The following is a 20,040-nucleotide window of genomic DNA, read 5'->3' on the forward strand; positions in this document are numbered from 1 at the left end:
TATTTTCTATAAACTAGTAACTTTATATATTTTAACTTATTTTTACTAGTTTTAAATATATCTTTTACTAATTAGCTATTTCAAATATATCTTCTATAACTAATTCTCTAATCTAATATAATTCCGTTTTTCTATATATATCTTATATATATAAAGCTAGTTATATATTAGTAAAAGTAGAGAGAAAAAATAAAGAAATATTATAAATAGTAATATAGGACTAATATAATCTTATAAGAATAATTCAGAAATATTATAGTTAATTATATTATAAATTATTTATACTTAGAAATATAATTTAATTATATATATAAGTCTTATAATAGATAGTAATAAAGGAACTTAAGTTAGGTATGGTTATACCTGCAGAATACGGTATTTTGGTTGCAGGCGATTTTTGGTGGGGTGCGTACGTGCCACAAATCAGATATTGAAGGTCGAAAACCAGATTCGAAAATCGCTTGGTCTTCTGATCCTTATCGCTTTCCGTACTGTAAGGGTCCACCAGCCCATCCACCCCCGCCCGAACACCAAAATTTTGAGATTTTTTCAATGTGCTTGGAAAATTCTAAAAACTTCCAGAGTTACTACAAAAGGGTCATAGACTGTGATTTTGGACTTACTTTTATTATCTGGCCCCATTGTTGTGGTCGAATTTGCTTTTGGGCATTTAGGCCGCGAAACCTTCCTGGGCAAAGAGCTCAGCCTCACACGATCAGTTCTGCGCAAGAGCTCAGTTTCTACAGCATCTTCCAACACTCTCACATTTTTCGACCTTCCTGCAGCGCCGCACAGATCTCAATCCGAACAGCTTCGCCTGAATTGCTCTTTATCTATTGAGTCTTACTGGAGCAACTGCGCTCCAAAATGCGTCTTTTAGCGCGCGACAGTGGTGGTGAATTCAGCCTGACGAAGGACCTTGTCGATCTCCCTGCCTATGCAATACTCTCCCATACTTGGGGAGGTGATGATGAAGAGGTTACCTATAGCGACATGATAGATGGTTCTGGGAAGTTTAAGACTGGACATCGAAAGATTCGGTTCTGTGGAGAGCAGGCTGCCCGCGATGGGCTCCAATATTTCTGGGTAGATACTTGCTGCATCAAAAAATCCGACGCGGTTGAGCTTCAAAGATCTATCAATTCCATGTTTCGATGGTATAAGAATGCGGCAAAGTGTTATGTTTATCTCTCGGATATTTCGACACCAGATGATACCATCAAGAGTGACTCGACACTCGACTTCGAATCAGCTTTTCGAACGGCCAAATGGTTTACTCGGGGCTGGACGCTTCAGGAGCTTCTTGCTCCTTCGTCGGTCGAATTCTTCTCCGCTGATTATAAGCGGCTTGGCGACAAGGTTTCCTTAGAGCGTCTCATCCACGAGAGAACAAGGATTCCAGTCAAAGCTCTCCAACAATATGATCCAACACATTTTATCTTTGATGAATGCGTGTCATGGGTAGCAGAACGAGAAACCAAATATGAAGAAGATTTGGCCTATTCGCTATTAGGAATTTTCGGTATCTTTTTGCCCCTTATTTATGGCGAAGGGCGAGAGAATGCGTTTCGGCGGCTTCGAGAGGAGGTTGGCAAAAGTCCGCAAAGTCATGAGTTCGATAAGCTTTCGAAAGCTGGCGTCAAGAATCAGCCAAAGTTCACAGTGCCCTTTGTTCGCGATCCAAAGTTCGTTGGCCGAGAGGATGTTATGCAAGAGATCACAAACCGACTTGAGAAACAGCATCGTATAGCTCTTTGCGGAATTGGAGGCATCGGGTAAGTTTTACCTCTACGAAATGCTGACACTACTAACACCGGACAGGAAGTCTCAAATTGCGATCGAGTACTGCTATACATGGCAATGTCGCCACCCGGACAGCCATGTCTTCTGGATACACGCGAGTACTTTCGATAAATTTGAGCAAGCTTACAGAGACATTGCAAAAGAGTTGTCTGTGCCTGGGACTGAAAACCCCCGGAACGATTCTCTTATCCTCGTCCGAGAGTGGCTAAGCAAGCCTGAGAATGGGTCATGGCTCCTTGTTCTGGATAATGCAGATGATCTTGACCTCTTCTACGAATTGGATCCATCAGCAACTAAACCGGGCTCTCCGCTTATTAGCCATTTCTTGCCTCGAACTGTTAAAGGCTCTATGATTATCACGACTCGAGATACAAGGGTCGGTCACCGACTAATAGATCGTGAAGAAGTAGTGATAGTTCCACCATTGGCGCCACTGGATGCCGAGCAACTTTTACGCTTTAAGATACCTAGGTGGGAAAGCGTGAATATCGAAGGAAACCAGGACCTGGTCGAGCTATTAGGATTCATCCCACTAGCTATTACCCAAGCTGCTGCATTCATTCAGGAAAATAGCATTACGGTCAAGACATATTTCGACAGGTTAAAAGAGAGCGACCTTGACTTGCAGTATTACCTAGAAGAGGATTTACCTGATCCTCGAAGATATCCGGACAGTGAAAATTCTGTCATAAGGACATGGAAACTCTCGTTTGATCAAATCGCTCAACAGAGGCCGCGAGCTGCCGATTTGTTATCAATTATGGTTCTGTTGGATCGACAAGCAATTCCAAGAAAACTTCTCAAACAAGTCGATGAACGGAATATAGAGTTTGACAAAGCAATAGGGACGTTGCAAGCATACTCATTAATCAAGACTGAAAAGGGGGGGGCTAGTTTTGAGGTTCATCGGCTTGTTCAACTATCGACGCAGCGATGGTTGACTTTGCAGAATCGGGAGACTGAATGGCAAGAGAAAGCTTTGGAGTTAATGGTTGGAAAGTTCCCAAGTGGAGATTACGAGACATGGGACGAGTGCGAGAGTCTCTTTCTCCATGCAAAGTGTGTCACCAAACTTCACTTTATTCATACAGCACTACTCCTTCAACGAGCTGAATTACTTGAGAATATAGCGAGATATGATGAGAGCCAAGGAAGGTTTGAGGCAGCCTATTTACAATGCAAAGATATACTACAGACAAGGGAGAGTAAACTCGGCAAGACGCACCCGCACACGCTTATAACTATGAGCAACCTCGCTGGAGTACTTTGGAGACAGGGCAAGTACGCTGAAGCGGAGACTATGAACCGCCAGACGCTTAAGCTCTCGGAGGAGGTACTTGGCAAGACGCACCCGTCAACGATTATAACTATGGGCAACCTCGCTGTTGAAATTGAGAGGCAGGGCAAGTATACTGAAGCGGAGACTATGAACCGCCAGACGCTTAAGCTCTCGGAGGAGGTACTTGGCAAAACGCACCCGGAGACGCTTAGGATTATGGGCAACCTCGCTGTTGAACTTGAGAGGCAGGGCGAGTACACTAAAGCAGAGACTATAAACCGCCAGGCGCTCGAGCTTAAGGAGGAGGTGCTTGGCAAGACGCACCCGGACACGCTCCTGAGTTTTTATTGTCTTGCTTATCTACTTCAAAGTAAGAAGGAGTATGAAGAAGCATCGATACTCTATCAAAGAGCTTGTACTGGCTTTGAATCCTCGTTGGGCTCTGAACATCCAACAACTATTGCTTGTGTAGGGAACTATACAGCTATGTTAGATAATATTGGGGAGGTGAATTAATGAGTTTACTATGTTACTGAGGCTATTAGCGAGCTAGCGAACAAAACTCAAAATTTAATATCGGGAAATCAATTCATGACCATGGGAGCGCAGGAAGTACTCCGTTTACTATCATGATTTAGCGGAGCACGATTGTGGATATCTAGCTAGTATAGTACTGCCAACTAAGCTTGCAATGAAAGATAGTCCTACGAAAAAACAGAAGGTTAAAGAGGCAGAGGGCGAATACTACCGGGGCCGATATATAGAAGTACTGGTGAAAGAGGTGGAAATAGCAGTGCGGCATAGCACTAGATGGTCTTGAGCAGCGGGATTGCGCCTCCACCTCTTAGAACTTGACGAGCCGTCAAATCTCGTGCCTCCCTATTTGTTGTCCTATGCTCTTGTATATCTCTATAGCTCTTGTATTTGCCTTTCAAATATCGTTTGTGAGTGCAACAGCAACTCCTCAACGCGGGCCCTCGCAACTACCTCTGCACGGCCCCTAATTCTTATGTAGATTGTAAAGCATTCCTGCGTACCTGAGGCAGGGATGGAGGGTAATCCGACTGGTTAACGTAGAAGTGGACAGTACTATGTTACAGATATATAATAGCTGCATATCTCATGGCTCAAAGTAGTCTCTAAAGTAGGTTAAGTAGCCCATAAATGACCCGAATCGAGTCATATTTTGGTGGGGAATAACAGGGAATGGAGGGGTGGAAGAAAATTTCCGAAAATTATAGGGGTACCAAGTTCGTCTCAAATCTGTTTGTTTTTGTCCAGTTACGTGAGTGCTTCTTTTCTCCTATTTGCGGATATTTCAGCATACAGTGCTATGTTTGAGAGGAGTGGGTTTTCATGTATCGTTTCCCTTTAGAATATCGTGTTTGGGGCCCTGTTCACCAGTCCTTCCTATCCGTCCTTAGTCTATGCATTTGACCTCGCGAAGTTTGACGCATCAAACTCCTTCCTCTTTTCGTTTGTCTCAACGCAGATTTTGGTTTTAACGTCCTAAAATTGAGATGTTGCGCCTCCTCTTTCTAAAAAGACGGCTCTGGCCCCTTTAATTCGTCAAGCAGATTTTTACAGAGGAAGCCTCGCTTAACCACTTAATGATCAAGCACCTCCAAATTTCGCCCTTTCCTTAAAACCCAGTCTGTGTTCTATTTACAAAACAGTTAATTATACTAAAATGGAGATCGGCGAGACTGATAGGTAGTTCATACCAGTTACGGAGTCGTTCAATATATTTTCACTAATAGCAAGAGGAGACTAACAGAGAAGCACCAACAGATGTTTTGATTAAGGAAGAAACGAGGAATTATGGAGCAGCAAATGCAACAAGTATTTGTCAATAAGAATTCCGACACTTTTCCCAGCCTCCGAAAGATTCCACTACAAAAGAAACAACCATTATCTCCAACCTGTGCCCGGAGAAATATTAGCACCGAATGCCATTCCTCTTCAGCTCCTCATAGTGTGCCTCCTTTTTGTAATTATAGGTACACGAGAACTCGCTGTCAGAAAAAGTTAAGCCGATTCCATTGCTTCCGCGGCCGCTCGTGCTCGCCGAAGAGGCAATGACAGTGGATTCTTTGCCCTCACTTGCTGTTCCAACCACGCTGGAAGGAGGATGAAACTGATTAGGCTGAGAGACGGGATATGCTAGCATTACTGGGTTGACGACTCCGGGAGTCGCTGCAAATCGATCAAGTTGTGACAGGGCGGAAAGCTCAGGCCTGACGAAGTTTATGGGCAAATCGGACCTGAAATACACGTTAAGACGAGTCATTCCCATTTCAGGTCGAATAAGGTCCAGGGATCTCCGAAGTCTTTCTTCCAAGTCTCCGCTCAGATGTGGAAGCAGTTTGTTACAGTCGCTCTCTAACTCGTCATAGAGCCTCCCGGCAACTATCGCTGAATTCCTGGCTGATTCGCAGGCCAAAATAAGCTGGTGGGCACTTGATTGCCATTGGTTTTGCATACGCAGAACAGCAGCATATCTCTGGTGCCCTGTTGTTTTTTGCAAGGCGTGACCAACAGCATCCAAGTACACCGCACAGTGTTGAAGTAGGTAATAATACATCCAGTCTGCTCCTTCGACGAGACCAAGAAGTGAGGCTTCATGTGCAAGAGTAAAGCCATGGATGAAAAGTTGAGGATGGGTTTGGACCATATTCTCATTAGAACTTGCTGCTCCGAGTGTTGTCGCCAATTGACACCAGCAGACTGACAGTGCTCGGTCATCTTGCTCTCTGAGATATATCAAGATACCGTAAAGCACTTCGATTGCTTCGAAAAGCAAGACGTTTTCATTAAGAGAATTGGTGCCAAATTGGATAATAAAGCTGGTGAGGGCACGGAGCATTAAGGTCATCGATTCTTCAACCCGGCCAAGATTGACTAGCATGATGCCGAGAAAGACTTCAGCCTCCGTGTGGCAGCATCTGTCCAGGGCCCTGCGACAGTGGTACTCTGCTTCGTGGTGATATCCGATTTCTTCCAGCGCTTTCGCCAGCTCAAAGTGCTTCAACAAGGTTGGCAGGCCAAATTCTCCGTGTTTGCGGTGTTGTTCCAAAAGTGCCGCCTCGAGAGAAAATAGTTGCTCCAAAGTGGCCTCGCTTCTGAAATTGGTGTCTCCGTTGATTTCCAACGCCGGGCGAAGTCCTCCCGAGTATATCTGCACTTCCAACTGGCCGCCTTCAAAACAATGGTCTTGTGAAGGAGTTTCGTTCCATGCCCCTTCGAATTCTGAGAGTTCTTCCACTATGGCTTTGTGGTGATGAGTTATGCCATCTCCATGGTCACCCAGTTCGTGTGAGAAATGGAGAAGGGAGCGCGGTCGATGTTTATCTGATAGCCATTCGTCGACATACCCAAGAATTGACACTTCTGAGGGGCATAAATTGGCAGGGATATCGTTTTCTGTCTCAGAAACACATGGAAACAATAACCAGGCGTCCTCTTCCCCCTCGACCTCGGGACATTCCGGAGAAGTTCTTGTCACTGTAGATCGCTTTGAATCAAATTCGACGAGCTCCTCACAGGTCTCCTATCATCGTTAGGTGTGCTAAATAGACAGTGGGTGGACTGAATACCCCAGAAGTTCGATCTCTCTTGCGTTTAAGACCCGGTGTATAACCGGCGATCTCTGACGGTGTTGCTTGAATTGATCATTAGAAACGTGATACAACAGTACAATCGAGGACTCACAAGTAACCGACAGCCCTTGTCCGGTTGATCTGCTTTTGGTGATTGCCCAAGATGTCTCTCGAGCTACTTGTTCGCGAGTGTTGGAGAAGCCTGTATTCTTGCCATCCTGTGTTTGGGAGCTCGCATGATCCAGAGAGGAGCTTGGAGCTTTGGTCGTCAATGAATGGTAAGCAGTGCCTTGATCAGATGTTTCCTAAATGTTAACTTAGAGAGCAATTTGAATAAAATAAAGGGCGATTGAATACCTCCAAAGAAAAACCATCGTCGGGAATTGGTGTCTCGAAACGAACGTGGGGAGGTATTGCTTTATTTATCAGAAGAGAACTACAAGCCGCGTGAATATCAAACCGGTATGCGAACCTCTTGAAGCTGCTCTTTTTTGTGTCCCTTTGCTCTTGAAGTTCTCAATTCTCTGCCGTTTAACTTCAATGTTTTTGAAGAAGACGTTGGTAGCTTTCCCTTCTCCATCTCGTTGGTCGACTACACGGACAATGTATTGCATCGTTTCAGCCGATATATTCTTCCCGAATCCCCATTCGGAAATCTTGGTTTGCCAAGATGTGCGGCTGGACCTTGTCAGCTTCCTCTATGAGGCTCTAGATCTGAGTATACCTGGTTTGGAAGCCATGCAGTCTTTGAATCTCAGCTTGGGCTTCGTGTAGTGGTTTCCCTTCATGGATATAAAAACGATCGAAGTCGTCTTTGCTCTTTTCCCAATCCGATGCACTCGGTTGGCGCTTCTCTCGGTGCAGGTGGTTCCCGCCGCTAGCCATGACAGAAATGCAATAACAAACTTCTGAGATGAGAACTAAGGGATATAATTATAAGAAATATACAGTCCGTTGTATAGTGCGTTAAAGTAGGTATGAAGTGAAGGAATGATCCCAAAAACGTCGAACACAAAGGAGGGCTTTGATAAGTAAGCACACAGGCCAATCGCACTGAAGCTCAGCTCTTCGAGCCTCCCAAACGCCAACGCAAACCTGGCCCACAAATCCACCAAAGCTCGCAGACAGGGTACATGACAAGGGGACCAGACTTGACCACTCACACCAAAGCCAGCGCAGCTGAAAGGGAGCCGAAACAAAAGCATTGGCCGTCAACCTTGCACTTTTCCGGAAAATCAATGCACTTATCCTTGGAGAAAATAGACGTGCTGTCGTGCAACCGAGCACTGGCGTGGAAATGTTGACGGGATGAACGGGGCGTGGTATGTTCAGGCATTCTTCTGTTACTTATCATACTGTGACTGTCGGTTGGAGGCAGCGATTTCAGCCGCTTTTGATTCTTTGAATTCAACTGCATGCCAGGGCGCGAGCGCCAGAGAGGGTACGTGGGGGTAAGACACAATTTGTCAAAGACGGAAACTCGGGTGAATCGATGATGGAGACAGACCAGAGAAGTCCACGCTACGGGTGATTATTGCCATTCCGCCTATCACATCAGAAGAGCAATATTTCGTTCCACGATATCGCCAAATTTTCTGCGCGGAAAGTTTCCGAACCTGGTATCCGTTCCGCTGCTGCCAGGAACAATATTAAAAATGTCTCACATTGCGAGCTCATTTTACCTAGTTAAATATCTATACAAATTCAAGAGAAAAATTATATGATTACTTTAAAGGGGGTAATTTAGATATTCTAAAGAGGAATTGAGTTTTATTATTTTTTCGTAGCAAATTATTTCAGACTAAACCGAGGAGAAAATTCTTCCTGAAAGAATACGGTCTCAAAACACGCTAAAATCGCGGCTCGCTTAGTCCAGCCAATGAGAGAAATCACGTGCACCCGCTCAATTCAAGGCATAACTTGAAGTCTTAATATAGTACTATAAGCTTATAAACTTTAAAGTAATTAAGAATTATATATGAAGAGTAGATAAATAAAAACAAAAGAAGTTTGAGGTGCCCTTAATACAGGCACATGATCGGGGATAAGGCCAGAACGCGGTATGGGGGGTGGGGGGAAAGGTGCGGTCTCACTTGGGACCGCACCTTGGGACCGTATTTTTTTCGATTTCCTACCCGTTCACGCCCTTTCCACCGCAATTTTGTATGGGCCCCACCACCGCAGAAAGGACATTCACGACAGGAAAATTACGGTCCCAAAACACGCTAAGGGAGCGGAGATAAGGTAGTTATTTACCTGGCCAAGGGGGGTTAATGGGCGCGTCTCGCTTAAAGTGCTATACGCGTAAATCCGATTTTTTTTCTCGGCCGCCTACGGCGGCCAATATTTAATAATATTAAGTACAAGCCGCAGTTCAAAATCACTACTAGCTTCTGCTCTTTCAGAATCTAAAGTCCTTTTATTTTTACGATTACTCCTGCTAAAGTTATGGCTATGCAATAAGGGGGTAAGTTAGAGGGGTACAGCGCCCGCTCCAGGGCTCGCTTAGCACCCTGAAGCCCCCGCCCTCGCACGCGAAAGAACAGCACTTTTTGGCCGCCCCCACAGGCCGTTTTGACTGATTTTTGGTTCTAGGATCGTGAAACCGCGTGTGCGCTTTCAGAATCTCAAATTTTTAGGCCCGTACGATAATTTTTGGGGTGGGTGCGGGGCGCGGGGCGGGAGGGGTGATTGCGCGGGCGGCCGGTTTGGTGAGGGCGCAGGGGGTGGGGGGCTAGGGCGGGAAGGGGCTAGCGCGTGTAGGGGTGGGACCGTATTTTTTTGAGGGTTCAGGCTTAATTCGGTTACGAAAGTCCCTGGCGGCAGCGGAACGGACAATGCCGAGTTTTAGGAACTTCGCGTCCTGGTACACCAGTGGGAGGACCCCCTTCGTTGACATAATTGGCTATTTTGAAGCCATTCACGCTAATAGATCGATCAAAAATACAATATCAGTTTACTATATCAGCCCCTTAAGTGACCGTCAAGGCCGACTATGGACAGAGATAAGATTGGGTGAAAATTTGAGGGAGATCGAGAGCCGCGGTGATGATTGGCGCAGCAAGCCGGTGGTTGAGGGGCACGAAATATCAGCAAAAGAGACGTGAGACAAAAAAACAGAACATACAACAGCAGGTATTCGCTGGTGGTCACCCACCTAACTACTAATCTGCCGATCTGAGGCTTGTGTATGGCAGAGCGGACGGGATGCCCATTTCTCCTCAGTCTGTGGTCGTATGTGACCGGAAAAGTTTTAGATGAGTACTTAAAGTAGCAAGATTTAGGATTTATGAATGAGTGCGGAGACTCGAGCACGTGGATTTGCGAAACTAGCACCAGAATCTTGGCGGAGGGAGTCACTGAGAGCCAGGGGATAAGTTTCTCGAATCGGAATCTTAGAACCTAAATCCGACAAATAAAGACGCGGGTATTAGAGGCCTTGGTTCTAAAAGCCCAGATGTTCTTATTCTCGAATTAAAAGAATGTTCTGCGGGTTACTTTCCATAATCCTATTCAATTATTCTGATTATATGAAATATTACATAATTTAAGATATAACTAGATTTGGGTTACTACGAGGACTGAGTTTGGTTAGTTATAAACTATTATAAAATAAGGTTTACGTGTAGTACTATATCTCGGATATTCTCGTTTATATGGTCGAGCCAAATATACTTCTATTAGAATACCGATATTATTAAGCTTTTCCTACTCCTCTAAATTAATTATGTTAAGTCTACGTTTAATATCGAAGCGAAAGTAGGTTTTTTCCTCCAAGGAATCCCTGTCCCCTCTTTCTCTCGTAAAATACTGTGCCCACCTCATAATTAGCCTTAATGGATATGTCGATAAGGTCTTGATGACGTTATGCACCTTGATCTATTCCATTTCAAGACTTGTAATATCCCTCCAGCTAGTTCTAGTGCTCCCATAGATTTGAATCTCGCATCTGGAAATATGATTTTGCAAACCTGCTACTGGCGCGCGACCTTACCAACCCTGCAGCCGACCTGTTTTCGAGCAGGTGCGCCTTCATGTTCAAAATTCTATGAAGTAAGGACACAAATCACCAAATTTCGTATTCTTGGAGCTGAGAGTCGTCGTCTGGCCATCCTTCTCCTTTCATGAACCCGAGTACGTAAGAGCGGCCAATTAACCTGAATTTCTCTCCGTCTTTTCGCATCAGCATTGGTAAGGAGAGGCCTGCAAACAACATGATTTTGTCGCCAACCATCGTTTTCGATGGACCAAGCCCGAGTCTACCTTCCTTAGTCGTGAAAAGTCGATGGCCGCTGTATACACAAAGTAGAGAGTATAGTGTCAGAAACATTGTCTCGGCCTTAAGCATAAAATCGTCCAATGTTAATTTCCCGACGTGCTCTGCGAATTCGCTTGGTGAGAACAGTCGTCGCAGAGAGTCATTAGTGTGGAGACTGTCGGAATACTGTCGGCCCCGGAGATCTATATACATAATTGTGTTTAATAACCGTCGAAGCTGGTCAAAATCATCAATTCCTCGAGCTTCTGATGAGCTCAACAGCATAGCAAATTTCAGTAGGACTTCCGGCGGGGGCTTTCCGGTGGCTCCAGTCGACAACCAGTACCGTTCAATCCATTCTTGCATGCCGTATATAGCAGAGAGTAGAAAAGGAACAGTTGTACTCGCATTAATATCGTTGCTGTCCTGCATAGATGCCATGTGTGCGCGTAGAGCTCCAGGTAGAGGTTTATAACATACATGAACGACATCTACAAGGCAGCCATGTAGAAGTAAACAATCGGTTCCAACAATGAATTTGTAGTTTGGCGCCGATACGCGTGAAGCGCTGTGACGGTGATTTTGGTATCCCGATATATCTATTTGAAAGATAACGGGTAATGAAAAGTCAACAGCCCATGATGGACCATCTGTCCATGCACTGTTACCATCAAGGTGTTTTAAGAATTCCAATGATTTGTTATACTCCACTATAACTTTGGTCGCCATTGCATAGAGGTCTCCAACGGCTACGGAATAGTCCACAGGGATGGTTTCCAGTACATCAGGGAAGAGAGCCCGTATTGCGAAAATCTTATCTCTTGGGTATGTCGCACTCTTGGTCAGAGCAATCATCAATCGGGCATGAGTTGACAAAGGGGATTCCCGGGATTCAGTGTATTTTTTTGTCCATCCAAGCAAATGTGCGCTGGTATGGATTTTGAACATCTCGGACGTAATACCACCTAGTGCCTCATGAAAGAGTGGGTATATAACTGGGTGCGAGTCTCCACAATACAATACGATACGCTCCGATTCTGCAGATGCGATTTCTTGAAGGGTCCAGATTCGCAACCAATAGCTCCGACGTCCAATGTCCTTGTCACAGCAGCGGGCAATGGTTTCTGTAGAGATTAGTTTGCTGAAGTTTGGGTTGCAAGATATTCTACTCACTGAGATGGCCTGAACATTTCATAATAAAGAGCATAGAGTAACGAATAGCCCAAGGGAACCATCCTAACCCGAATGAAGAAAGCTTTCTCTGAAAAGATAGCAATATTTGCCACCTGGATACAAATTTGAATACCTTGTTGGACTCGGGGGTTCCGGGGCCAAGCCATATAGACACTATATAAGCTCGGGAGTAAATATCGACCATAATGCTAACTTGCTGATTACGCTCCTCCAAATTCTCCTGGCCAATGCAGATGACATCGATCCATAGTGGCATAAACTTTGTACCCGTCGATGTTTTTAAGCTGCCTATCGAGTCGAGGAAGGAACCGTTCAGGCCCTTTCGGAACCTAATTATGGCGTCCTCGCAGTTCTTTGTCATCATGAGACGCTTGGTGATTCCGGAGACATCATAGATGAAGGATTCTCGATCCCGATCTTGGCCCTCCCAGGAATATGACAAGGCAACATACGGTGGCGGATCATCAACTGATACTTCCACGAGCAAAGTCATAAGACATACCCGAGGGTCACCAAAGCCCTCATTTGCAATGAGTTCATTGGTGACCATTAGAAGCCGAATTGAACGAGGGTGCTGGAGAGGGGTGTACTTGTATTGATCTGACGAGATCTCTGAAATATTACTCATGTTGTAAGAGGTAATTAGAATAGGATATCAAAGTCGGATCGGGGCTCAAGGTTTTCAGTACTATATTGAAAGAAGGTGTTGAATCAGCAGCTGCCAGTATAAAAAGGAAGAAGAAACATAGTGAAAGAAATGTAGTCAACTTCTTTCTCTCTCTTACAATGATGATCAGGTGGAAGGGGCAGGGCGAGGCTACGAGGCTCTTGAGAGAAGGGATCTGAGATCTGGCGTCTTTTATCCAAGCAAAGTTACCATTAAATTCAAAGAAGCTACAGTAATATAAGGCTGGATCGATGGCTCAGTGTCGAAGGTGGGTTGTTAAGAAGGTGCAGGGTCTAATATTCTCATGTTGGTGTTTCATGTTGGTGCATGTTCCTGCCTGAGGCCGCTGGGTGGAGGGAACAATCTAACCCAATGGTGGACTTATATTGGGAAATAATATCCTGACGGCTGAGTTTGAGTATTTTGTAATTTGGTTGGAAAAAATTAGATAAGGTAATGTAGGTATTTTTGGCATTCAAGGCCGCGAGCGGTGCCGAGATCTCATGTTCTGTGTAGCAGGCAACGGCGGCGTACGGTAAGTGGAGACATCGCGTTCCTGCCAACCATAAGGGGAAAAACTAAAGCGACACCCCCCCCCCCCCGGGTGTCGATTAGGGGTGTCGATTGGGAGCAAACTAGCCACTAACCCAAAGTAGAGGCGCTCGGACAGGAACACCAAAACTCTGGCTTTTTCTTTATGTTAATTCAATTTTATAAGGATTTAATATAATTTAATACTTGTTTTATTTTCTTATAGCGCTAATTAAGGGCTATTTAAATATGAACTTTTTATAAAATTTGGATTAGTAATAGCTCTTTAAATTAAAGAAGTTAAAATTTCATATTTTATAGCTTAAAGGTAAGCTTATAAAAGCCTAGAAATTTAGCGAAAAAGTCCCTAAAACCAAATATAAGAGCCTTATAAGGCTCAAAAACCAAAACTTAATTAATTAGTATATAAACTCCCTTAAATTAAAATACTATTTTAAAGAATCTCTTTATTATAAGTTAGAAAGCACGTGATTATAATACAAGGGTTATAATATACTAGCTCATACTTATATTAAAAAATCTAATATAAGATTTTTAAAGAGCTTAGGTAGCCAATTGCAAGTCGTCAACACCTTGCCCCAATCGACACCCCTAATCGACACCAGGGGGGGTGTCGTTTTAGTTTTTCCCGTCAACGTGGGCTAATAGCCCCACCACGCCCACCACGCCCAGAAGACAAGGAACGTGCTCGCAGTCAGCCGGTCGCTGGACGCCCTAGTTGGCAGCAGATCGCGAATAAATTGTCCTTCTCCTCCGACCTGTCTCTCTGCAGATATCTTACCTTTCCCCGCTCCCGGTGAGGTCAATAAGTTAGGGCTGTCCCCTCTTGGAATCTCAATCTTGGGGGTAAACCGGCTGCCTCCTAACTTCAACAAAAACATTGGCCGCGAAACTAGAAGCAGCCTTTCTCTATCTCTACGTATCAAAACTCATTAATCAACATGACTACCTTTGTCGAATCGATCTCCGCGATCCTCCAGGAAGTGCCGGCTCTCTATCGAGGGCCAGGCGGTGCCATCGCTGTGTTGAAAGATGGGGAGCCCGTCGGTCAGCACGTTTGGGGATTTTCTGATCTCGAACGACGAATTCCCATGACGGCGGAAACAGTAATGCCCATCTGTTCCATCTCGAAGCAGATGGTGTGCGGGCTATTGATGGACCTTGAACGTAATCCCACTCTTGCAATGAAGGCTCGCGGCGAAGAGCCAGGGAAGCAGTTGTCGGACAAACTCGGCGAAGTGTTGAATCCCAAGATGCTACAAGACACAGGCTTGACTATTCGCCATCTCAGCCATATGCAATCGGGAATCCGCGACTACTGGGCCATGACGGTGCTTTGGGGCGCAAAGCCCGAAGGACATTTTTCCGTGGCGGATCACGGGCCCCTGGTGATGGACAGGATCAAGTCTTTCCACTTCGAACCTGGAACGGAGTATTCGTACTCTAATACGAACTTCTTTGTTCTGGCTCGAGTTATCGAGAGGGTCACCCAACAGCCGCTGGCAGAATTGCTTACGGAGCGAATTTTCGCGCCCATCGGCATGACGACAGCAAGACTTTGCGCACACACCGCAGAGCATCCACCTCCGTGCATTGGCTACGAAGGAGACGAGACGCAGGGTTTTTATCCAGCTACAAATTGCATTGAATGGGCTGGAGATGCAGGCATCGTGGCGTCTCTTGTTGACATGATTGCCTACGAGCAGTTTCTGGACAGCAGCCGAACCGATCCGCAAAGCTGGTACCAATCCACTTCCAAGCAGCAGCAATTCAAGGATGGCGCGCCAGCTGGTTATGGGTACGGCCTAGCCCGTGAACTTGTTGGGGGCGTTACTACTGTGAGGCACGGAGGGGGGCTTCGTGGGTATCGACTTTCTCGGTTCTACGCACCGGAACCACGGATTTCCATCGTGGTTCTTCTAAACCAAGAGCACGGATTTCCAGGAATGATCAGCAATTATATTCTGAAGCGAGCACTGGGGTTCCCTGAAGCCAAGCATGAGGTTGTTCATCCCAGCCAGGAGTGGGCTGGAACATATCTCGACCCAGACACCCGACTAGCCATCACTGTAGACGCAGGTGTTGCCGGAGAGCTCACCATCAAATACCATCGGAAAGCAGAAAAATTTCGTGTGGTTGACCCGCTTCGAGCTCAGACTGACGATATGGTCGCAACACTGGACGGGAGTCTACTAACCCTTCACATTCCGAAAGACAATCGAAACATCCATGCCCAGCGAGTCACAACCAATAGGCTTCCCGCCAATTCTTCTGACATACATGGATACTACTACTGCGCGGAACTAAGTTCCGTGTTCCACTGTAGCGGTTCTGGAGGCATGCTTTATGGCTCGTTTGATGGGTTCCTGGGCAAGGGACCTGTACATCTGATCCGGTCACTTGGGGACGATGTCTGGGCTCTTGCATGCCCTCGAGCCATGGATTCTCAACCTCCAGGTGACTGGACAGTTGTTGTGCGCCGTGATGACAGTGGTAATGTAACCGGTGTTACAATCGGCTGTTGGCTAGCTAGAAATCTTGAATTTGTCAAAACGGGAGAGGTGAAAGAGCCTGTTGTGTAGCACTTCTATAGCCGAATTCAGGCGAGAGCTGATCAAATCGCTTTATGGGCCTGTTATTTATTGTTTTCGGACTTTTAGTGGCAAATTTCGTCCCTTCAAATGAAATTTCCGCTTGTTAAAGCGATTAAATTGAAGATCACAAAGTGCATGAGCGTAGTTATGTGACATATGCTTCATCTTTAAATGTTTAATGCATGTTGTTCGAGATCAATCGAAATAGATGCAAAGATTATCGATCCATAACCATCGATAGCGGATTACGGGCGAGGTAGTCTGCAAGCACTTACACAGATTCTCCCGACCCCGGAATGTTAATCTATTGACTAGAATCTCTTGAGGAAATGTGGTTAAATATTATGTTAACGACCAATTCCTCTCTATTGACATTATATAATGTCGTCTATATAGACACTAATCTGTCCACGGTGTGTAAAGGCAACCTCCATCAAGTATTTGATAGTAGTCAAAATAAGGAATGGGAACACTAAAGTTGATTTCGAAGATGAGGAAAACTTGTGATAAAGGAATTGAAGCTTTATCTTAAGCTCACGCAATCTGATACTTGGGTGTCGGCTTAGGAAAGCGTAATTGTGAGAATATGAAGATCCTTGAACACGCCAGTCTAGGCTAGAAGCAGCGAAGGGATACGCAAAGCAAGGCAAGGCAAAACACTCCTCCGATTTTTGAACCCGCCCCACTGAAAAAGAAACAGGTGACGAGGTTTAAGTAAGATTTTGGGAATAGAGCTCGGAATGTGGTTTTGTAATCAATATATCATATTTCATATTGCAAATCTACCGTCAAAGAAGTGTTTTAGTGAAGCGTGCCTTGAACAAGCTAACAAACTCAATGGTCAGTACGTATGATAGGTTTCACTTGCAAATATGATTCGCAAATACAAGTCAGACCGAATGAACACGAAGCCCGGAGCTCTTGGGTCCACACAAATGATGTATATTTGAGGCAGTGTTAATCATAGGAGAGTTTTCATTTTATCTTTTGTTGTCAAGGTCAACCCTATGAAACTCTTCAGAGGTTCACAATGGTCTCTCCCAAGTCCACAACGATTTTACGAAGCCTACCGAGTTCGTTGAAGACAGTGGTAGTTTCTAGGTGGAAATGTTTCTCTTGAGTGTAGGAATTAGATAGAGTAGTACTCGTTCAACATGTTTCTCGGAATTTATGATTAAATTAATTCATGTCATGTGGTTTCCATTCCGAATTCCAATCGCGCTTGCTTCGAAAACCCCGACATTTGCAAATATTTCAACCAATCCTCACCAAACAAACCAAAGACCACGGCTCCCCCATTTGCACAACATTACCGACTCATTTAGTCAGCTCTGCCAACTAACATAGCCAAGCGGAGCCCGTCCCATGGAGTCCTTGTCTCCATCCTTCTTCGATGTTGCGGCCTTTGGCTTTTCGTCTTTCAAAAGCGGTTTTGAGGAGTAGGTAGATGAGGCGTCTGACATAGACTGTGATTCGTTTGCTTTCGTGGGTGTATTGATTTGGGATGATGTCCCCGACTTAGATGAGAAGAGAGGCATGTTGAAGTGTGCGGTGGATAGAAAGGGAAACTTTTGTTCTTAAGAGTGCGTATGAGAACTTTCGAATGAGGAAGATATGGAACAGGCTTGATGAGATGGATCAAAATTGAAGACGAAATGGAGAGAGTTTATATGCTCGAAATCCAAAGAGCGGGATTTCAGAACGCGTAATAGACGCAGCAACAGCGTAACGCTGCTTCATCTCAATGACTAACGTTGTGCAGATCATCGGCCTTGTGAAAAGGGCAATTGTGTGAGGAAAAGAAGCAGGTACGTGGCTAAGTAGGCATCGAATTCTGGTATTCCAGCCAGCCACTGAAATTCGATGCCGTCCAACGGCTGCCCCACCTTGATTATCAGGCCTTCAAATGGCATTACTCCTCTTACGCAAAGAGATGGGCTATTGTCAGGCAACCATAATCAGCAATTCGTGGCGGAGCAGGCAGCAACTTTTTACGCCAATTTAAGCGAGCGCTAATTCAGGGGTAGCGATACAGGCTAAATAGGGGGTGGGGCGTCACACGCAACGTAAATTATCAGCCTTGCTTTTATTCTCAATTCGAATAGTCAGAACAGCTTGCCGCCGACGCCATTGGGAAATTGTGGCCCTTTGCCTGACGTTTAGAGCGAGACTCTGAATCAATCATTTTCTTGTAGAGAATACAAACTCGCGAATCTTCACACCAGGGTGAAGGAAAATCAAGCATCGGTCTGCATCGCTGAACCAAATCCTCCAGTTCACATGACCTTACGAAATTACAGATACACCCCCACAGCAGGGCTGGCCCCAGAGTAATCAATTGCAACCAACGCAATCCCACTCAAGCACCCCGGCTGGGCCGGGTCGTTGACTGTAACCTCTTTCATAATTTGATACTTCGTGGAATTTCCATTCTGTGGACAGAGGAACCAATAGGAGTTGTCGGAGCCAAGCCAATTGAAAGTTCCTATCTCCATATCAGCATTCGTAACAAATCATTACCGCAAGGCATGGAGATCATGACGATAGAAGGTAAAAAAGCCTACCAGGACCAGCATTTACAAATATGTGTGGATCCGCACCAGGGATTACACTTGTAAGATTTGTTCCATGTCCGAGATGCAGAAAGTTCACGACATTGGCGCCAGGAGAAAATTTGTTTGATGGTGTGGATACGGGAGTAAGATATGACAGAGCTCCAGTCCGTGTATCAATATAAATTTGTTGAGGATCCGCCGAATCCTGTTTCTCGTCAGCTATCTATTAAGCAACACGCAGTGTGGTAAATTTTGGGGCAAACAATGAGACGTTGAGGGAAATTGAAAGAAAAGACCCACCAGAAACGCCTTCCCTTCTCGATCAACCCAAAGCACCGTCTCATTCCCAGCTGGGCATTTACTCCCTCTCAATTCCCCACAGCCCGTATTTGGAGCAGCCCTAGTCCTGCCGGCCCAGAAAAAACCATCGGAAGCATATATACGTAGTCCGGTGACGGAGTTACTTGCTGTAGGAGGGAAGGGTGACTGAAAGGCGGCAACGGTGAAAGGGAGCGTTGGTGTTGGTTTGGGATCCGCAAGTGAGAAGGGAAGGAACAGGAAGAGGAGTAAGATCATGTGTTGAAGCATTTTACAAACTGAATGCGGGGAACTAGAGATGATGATATGTGTGGTGAGAAGAGATCTTGACTTGAAACGACACTTCTATCCTTTCTGTCTTTATACTTTTCTATTACCATACAAGAAGGAGGAGACATGCCATCTTGGATCAAACGACTTGGCAACGGGAGGATGTTTCATGTTGTACTCGACTCCGCTGCGGTAACATACAGAATCAATAGGCACCCGAGTGACCTGAGCGCACGCGATTTTGCAGCGCGCAGAATGATTAGACGCCACCATTACACGAAGGTCACGCTTGAACATTTTGCGTCTATGGGATAGCACGCAGTGGACCGTGACATGGTGGTAACTATATCTATTTCGGGAAAGATGGGACGAGGTTGTGGAATGCTACATAATTGAATCACGGTGCTCGTATTGATATGCAATGAATGCGGGAATGAAGGTCCATTTTTTAATACGCCCGAAACTTCACCCTTAATTCCCTTTGAGCCCCCGCTTCTACCCTAGGTTTCGCTCGGGAATCTATTCTTAAATTTTGGACTTGGATTTTCCTCAGACCCCATTACCAGGAGTTTGCCATAGCCTCGTGCCGCGGATGAAGGCCCTTTCATTCCATCATCGCTTGACAGAATTTGAAAAAATCTTCAATTGGTTTGGTGGGATGGTGGCGCCAGGCTGGGGTATCTAAAAGCTCCTCCGGCGATGCTTGTGGTGTGGTGTGGTGCCATTGAAGATCGAAAACTCCGTGATAGTACCTGGAGAAATGTCAACACGGTGCATTCTCCCCACAATCAAGACCCCATATACCAAGATGTACGTCAAGCAACAACCAGGTTCCATAGATCTTTCCCTTTGTCAATTACAGCACATAAGCTGTAATATCCTGTTCCAGACGTTCGAAGAGATAACGCCCGTTCTCATAATTGTTATCTATGCGTCTTAAATTTAGTGGAC

At 45.3% G+C, this 20,040-nt stretch overlaps 6 protein-coding genes across 6 annotated transcripts; 2 read left to right on the forward strand and 4 right to left on the reverse strand.

Annotated features, from left to right (window-relative positions):
• The first annotated feature begins 764 nt into the window (after nt 1-764).
• K444DRAFT_667491 (HET-domain-containing protein) lies at nt 765-3,688 on the forward strand. Its single transcript, XM_024887305.1, has 2 exons — nt 765-1,775; nt 1,822-3,688. The coding sequence occupies exons 1-2, from the start codon at nt 868-870 to the stop codon at nt 3,596-3,598; spliced, it is 2,685 nt and encodes an 894-aa protein (XP_024731325.1). The 5' UTR covers nt 765-867; the 3' UTR covers nt 3,599-3,688.
• A 2,617-nt stretch (nt 3,689-6,305) lies between these two features.
• On the reverse strand, nt 6,306-7,703 carry K444DRAFT_129159 (uncharacterized protein). Its single transcript, XM_024870440.1, has 5 exons — nt 7,406-7,703; nt 7,154-7,359; nt 7,039-7,097; nt 6,794-6,986; nt 6,306-6,743 (listed from the first exon to the last, which is right to left on the reverse strand). Exons 1-5 carry the CDS (start codon nt 7,564-7,566, stop codon nt 6,622-6,624), a joined length of 741 nt encoding a protein of 246 aa, XP_024731326.1. The 5' UTR covers nt 7,567-7,703; the 3' UTR covers nt 6,306-6,621.
• A 2,841-nt stretch (nt 7,704-10,544) lies between these two features.
• On the reverse strand, nt 10,545-10,973 carry K444DRAFT_618242 (uncharacterized protein). The gene has a single exon (XM_024881276.1). The coding sequence runs from the start codon at nt 10,913-10,915 to the stop codon at nt 10,748-10,750; it is 168 nt and encodes a 55-aa protein (XP_024731327.1). The 5' UTR covers nt 10,916-10,973; the 3' UTR covers nt 10,545-10,747.
• A 580-nt stretch (nt 10,974-11,553) lies between these two features.
• On the reverse strand, nt 11,554-12,417 carry K444DRAFT_598026 (uncharacterized protein; the record flags this gene model as incomplete). The annotated part of the gene is made up of 2 exons (XM_024878514.1): nt 12,113-12,417; nt 11,554-12,063 (listed from the first exon to the last, which is right to left on the reverse strand). Coding segments are annotated over exons 1-2 (786 nt in total), but the record flags the coding sequence as incomplete, so codon positions are not given.
• Nucleotides 12,418-14,043: 1,626 nt separating this feature from the next.
• K444DRAFT_618244 (beta-lactamase-type transpeptidase fold domain-containing protein) lies at nt 14,044-16,060 on the forward strand. Its single transcript, XM_024881277.1, has one exon. The coding sequence runs from the start codon at nt 14,294-14,296 to the stop codon at nt 15,932-15,934; it is 1,641 nt and encodes a 546-aa protein (XP_024731329.1). The 5' UTR covers nt 14,044-14,293; the 3' UTR covers nt 15,935-16,060.
• Nucleotides 16,061-18,063: 2,003 nt separating this feature from the next.
• K444DRAFT_699227 (uncharacterized protein) lies at nt 18,064-19,089 on the reverse strand (the record flags this gene model as incomplete). Its single annotated transcript, XM_024887978.1, has 3 exons — nt 18,064-18,431; nt 18,511-18,706; nt 18,802-19,089. The coding sequence occupies 3 exons, from the start codon at nt 19,087-19,089 to the stop codon at nt 18,241-18,243; spliced, it is 675 nt and encodes a 224-aa protein (XP_024731330.1). The 3' UTR covers nt 18,064-18,240.
• Nucleotides 19,090-20,040: the final 951 nt, after the last annotated feature.

Source organism: Hyaloscypha bicolor (assembly GCF_002865645.1).
Source record: "Hyaloscypha bicolor E unplaced genomic scaffold K444scaffold_135, whole genome shotgun sequence".
NCBI classification, from domain to species: Eukaryota; Fungi; Ascomycota; class Leotiomycetes; order Helotiales; family Hyaloscyphaceae; genus Hyaloscypha; species Hyaloscypha bicolor.

Bases quoted from the DNA above. Each gene is read 5' to 3' on its own strand.
- K444DRAFT_667491 (XM_024887305.1), top strand. From the start codon at position 868: ATGCGTCTTTTAGCGCGCGACAGTGGTGGTGAATTCAGCCTGACGAAG. The intron at 1,776-1,821 runs GTAAGTTTTACC...AACACCGGACAG, and splicing joins TGCGGAATTGGAGGCATCGG to GAAGTCTCAAATTGCGATCG.
- K444DRAFT_129159 (XM_024870440.1), bottom strand. From the start codon at position 7,566: ATGGCTAGCGGCGGGAACCACCTGCACCGAGAGAAGCGCCAACCGAGT. The intron at 7,360-7,405 runs GTATACTCAGAT...GACAAGGTCCAG, and splicing joins CTGCATGGCTTCCAAACCAG to CCGCACATCTTGGCAAACCA. The intron at 6,987-7,038 runs GTATTCAATCGC...GTTAACATTTAG, and splicing joins ACGATGGTTTTTCTTTGGAG to GAAACATCTGATCAAGGCAC.
- K444DRAFT_618242 (XM_024881276.1), bottom strand. From the start codon at position 10,915: ATGGTTGGCGACAAAATCATGTTGTTTGCAGGCCTCTCCTTACCAATG.
- K444DRAFT_618244 (XM_024881277.1), top strand. From the start codon at position 14,294: ATGACTACCTTTGTCGAATCGATCTCCGCGATCCTCCAGGAAGTGCCG.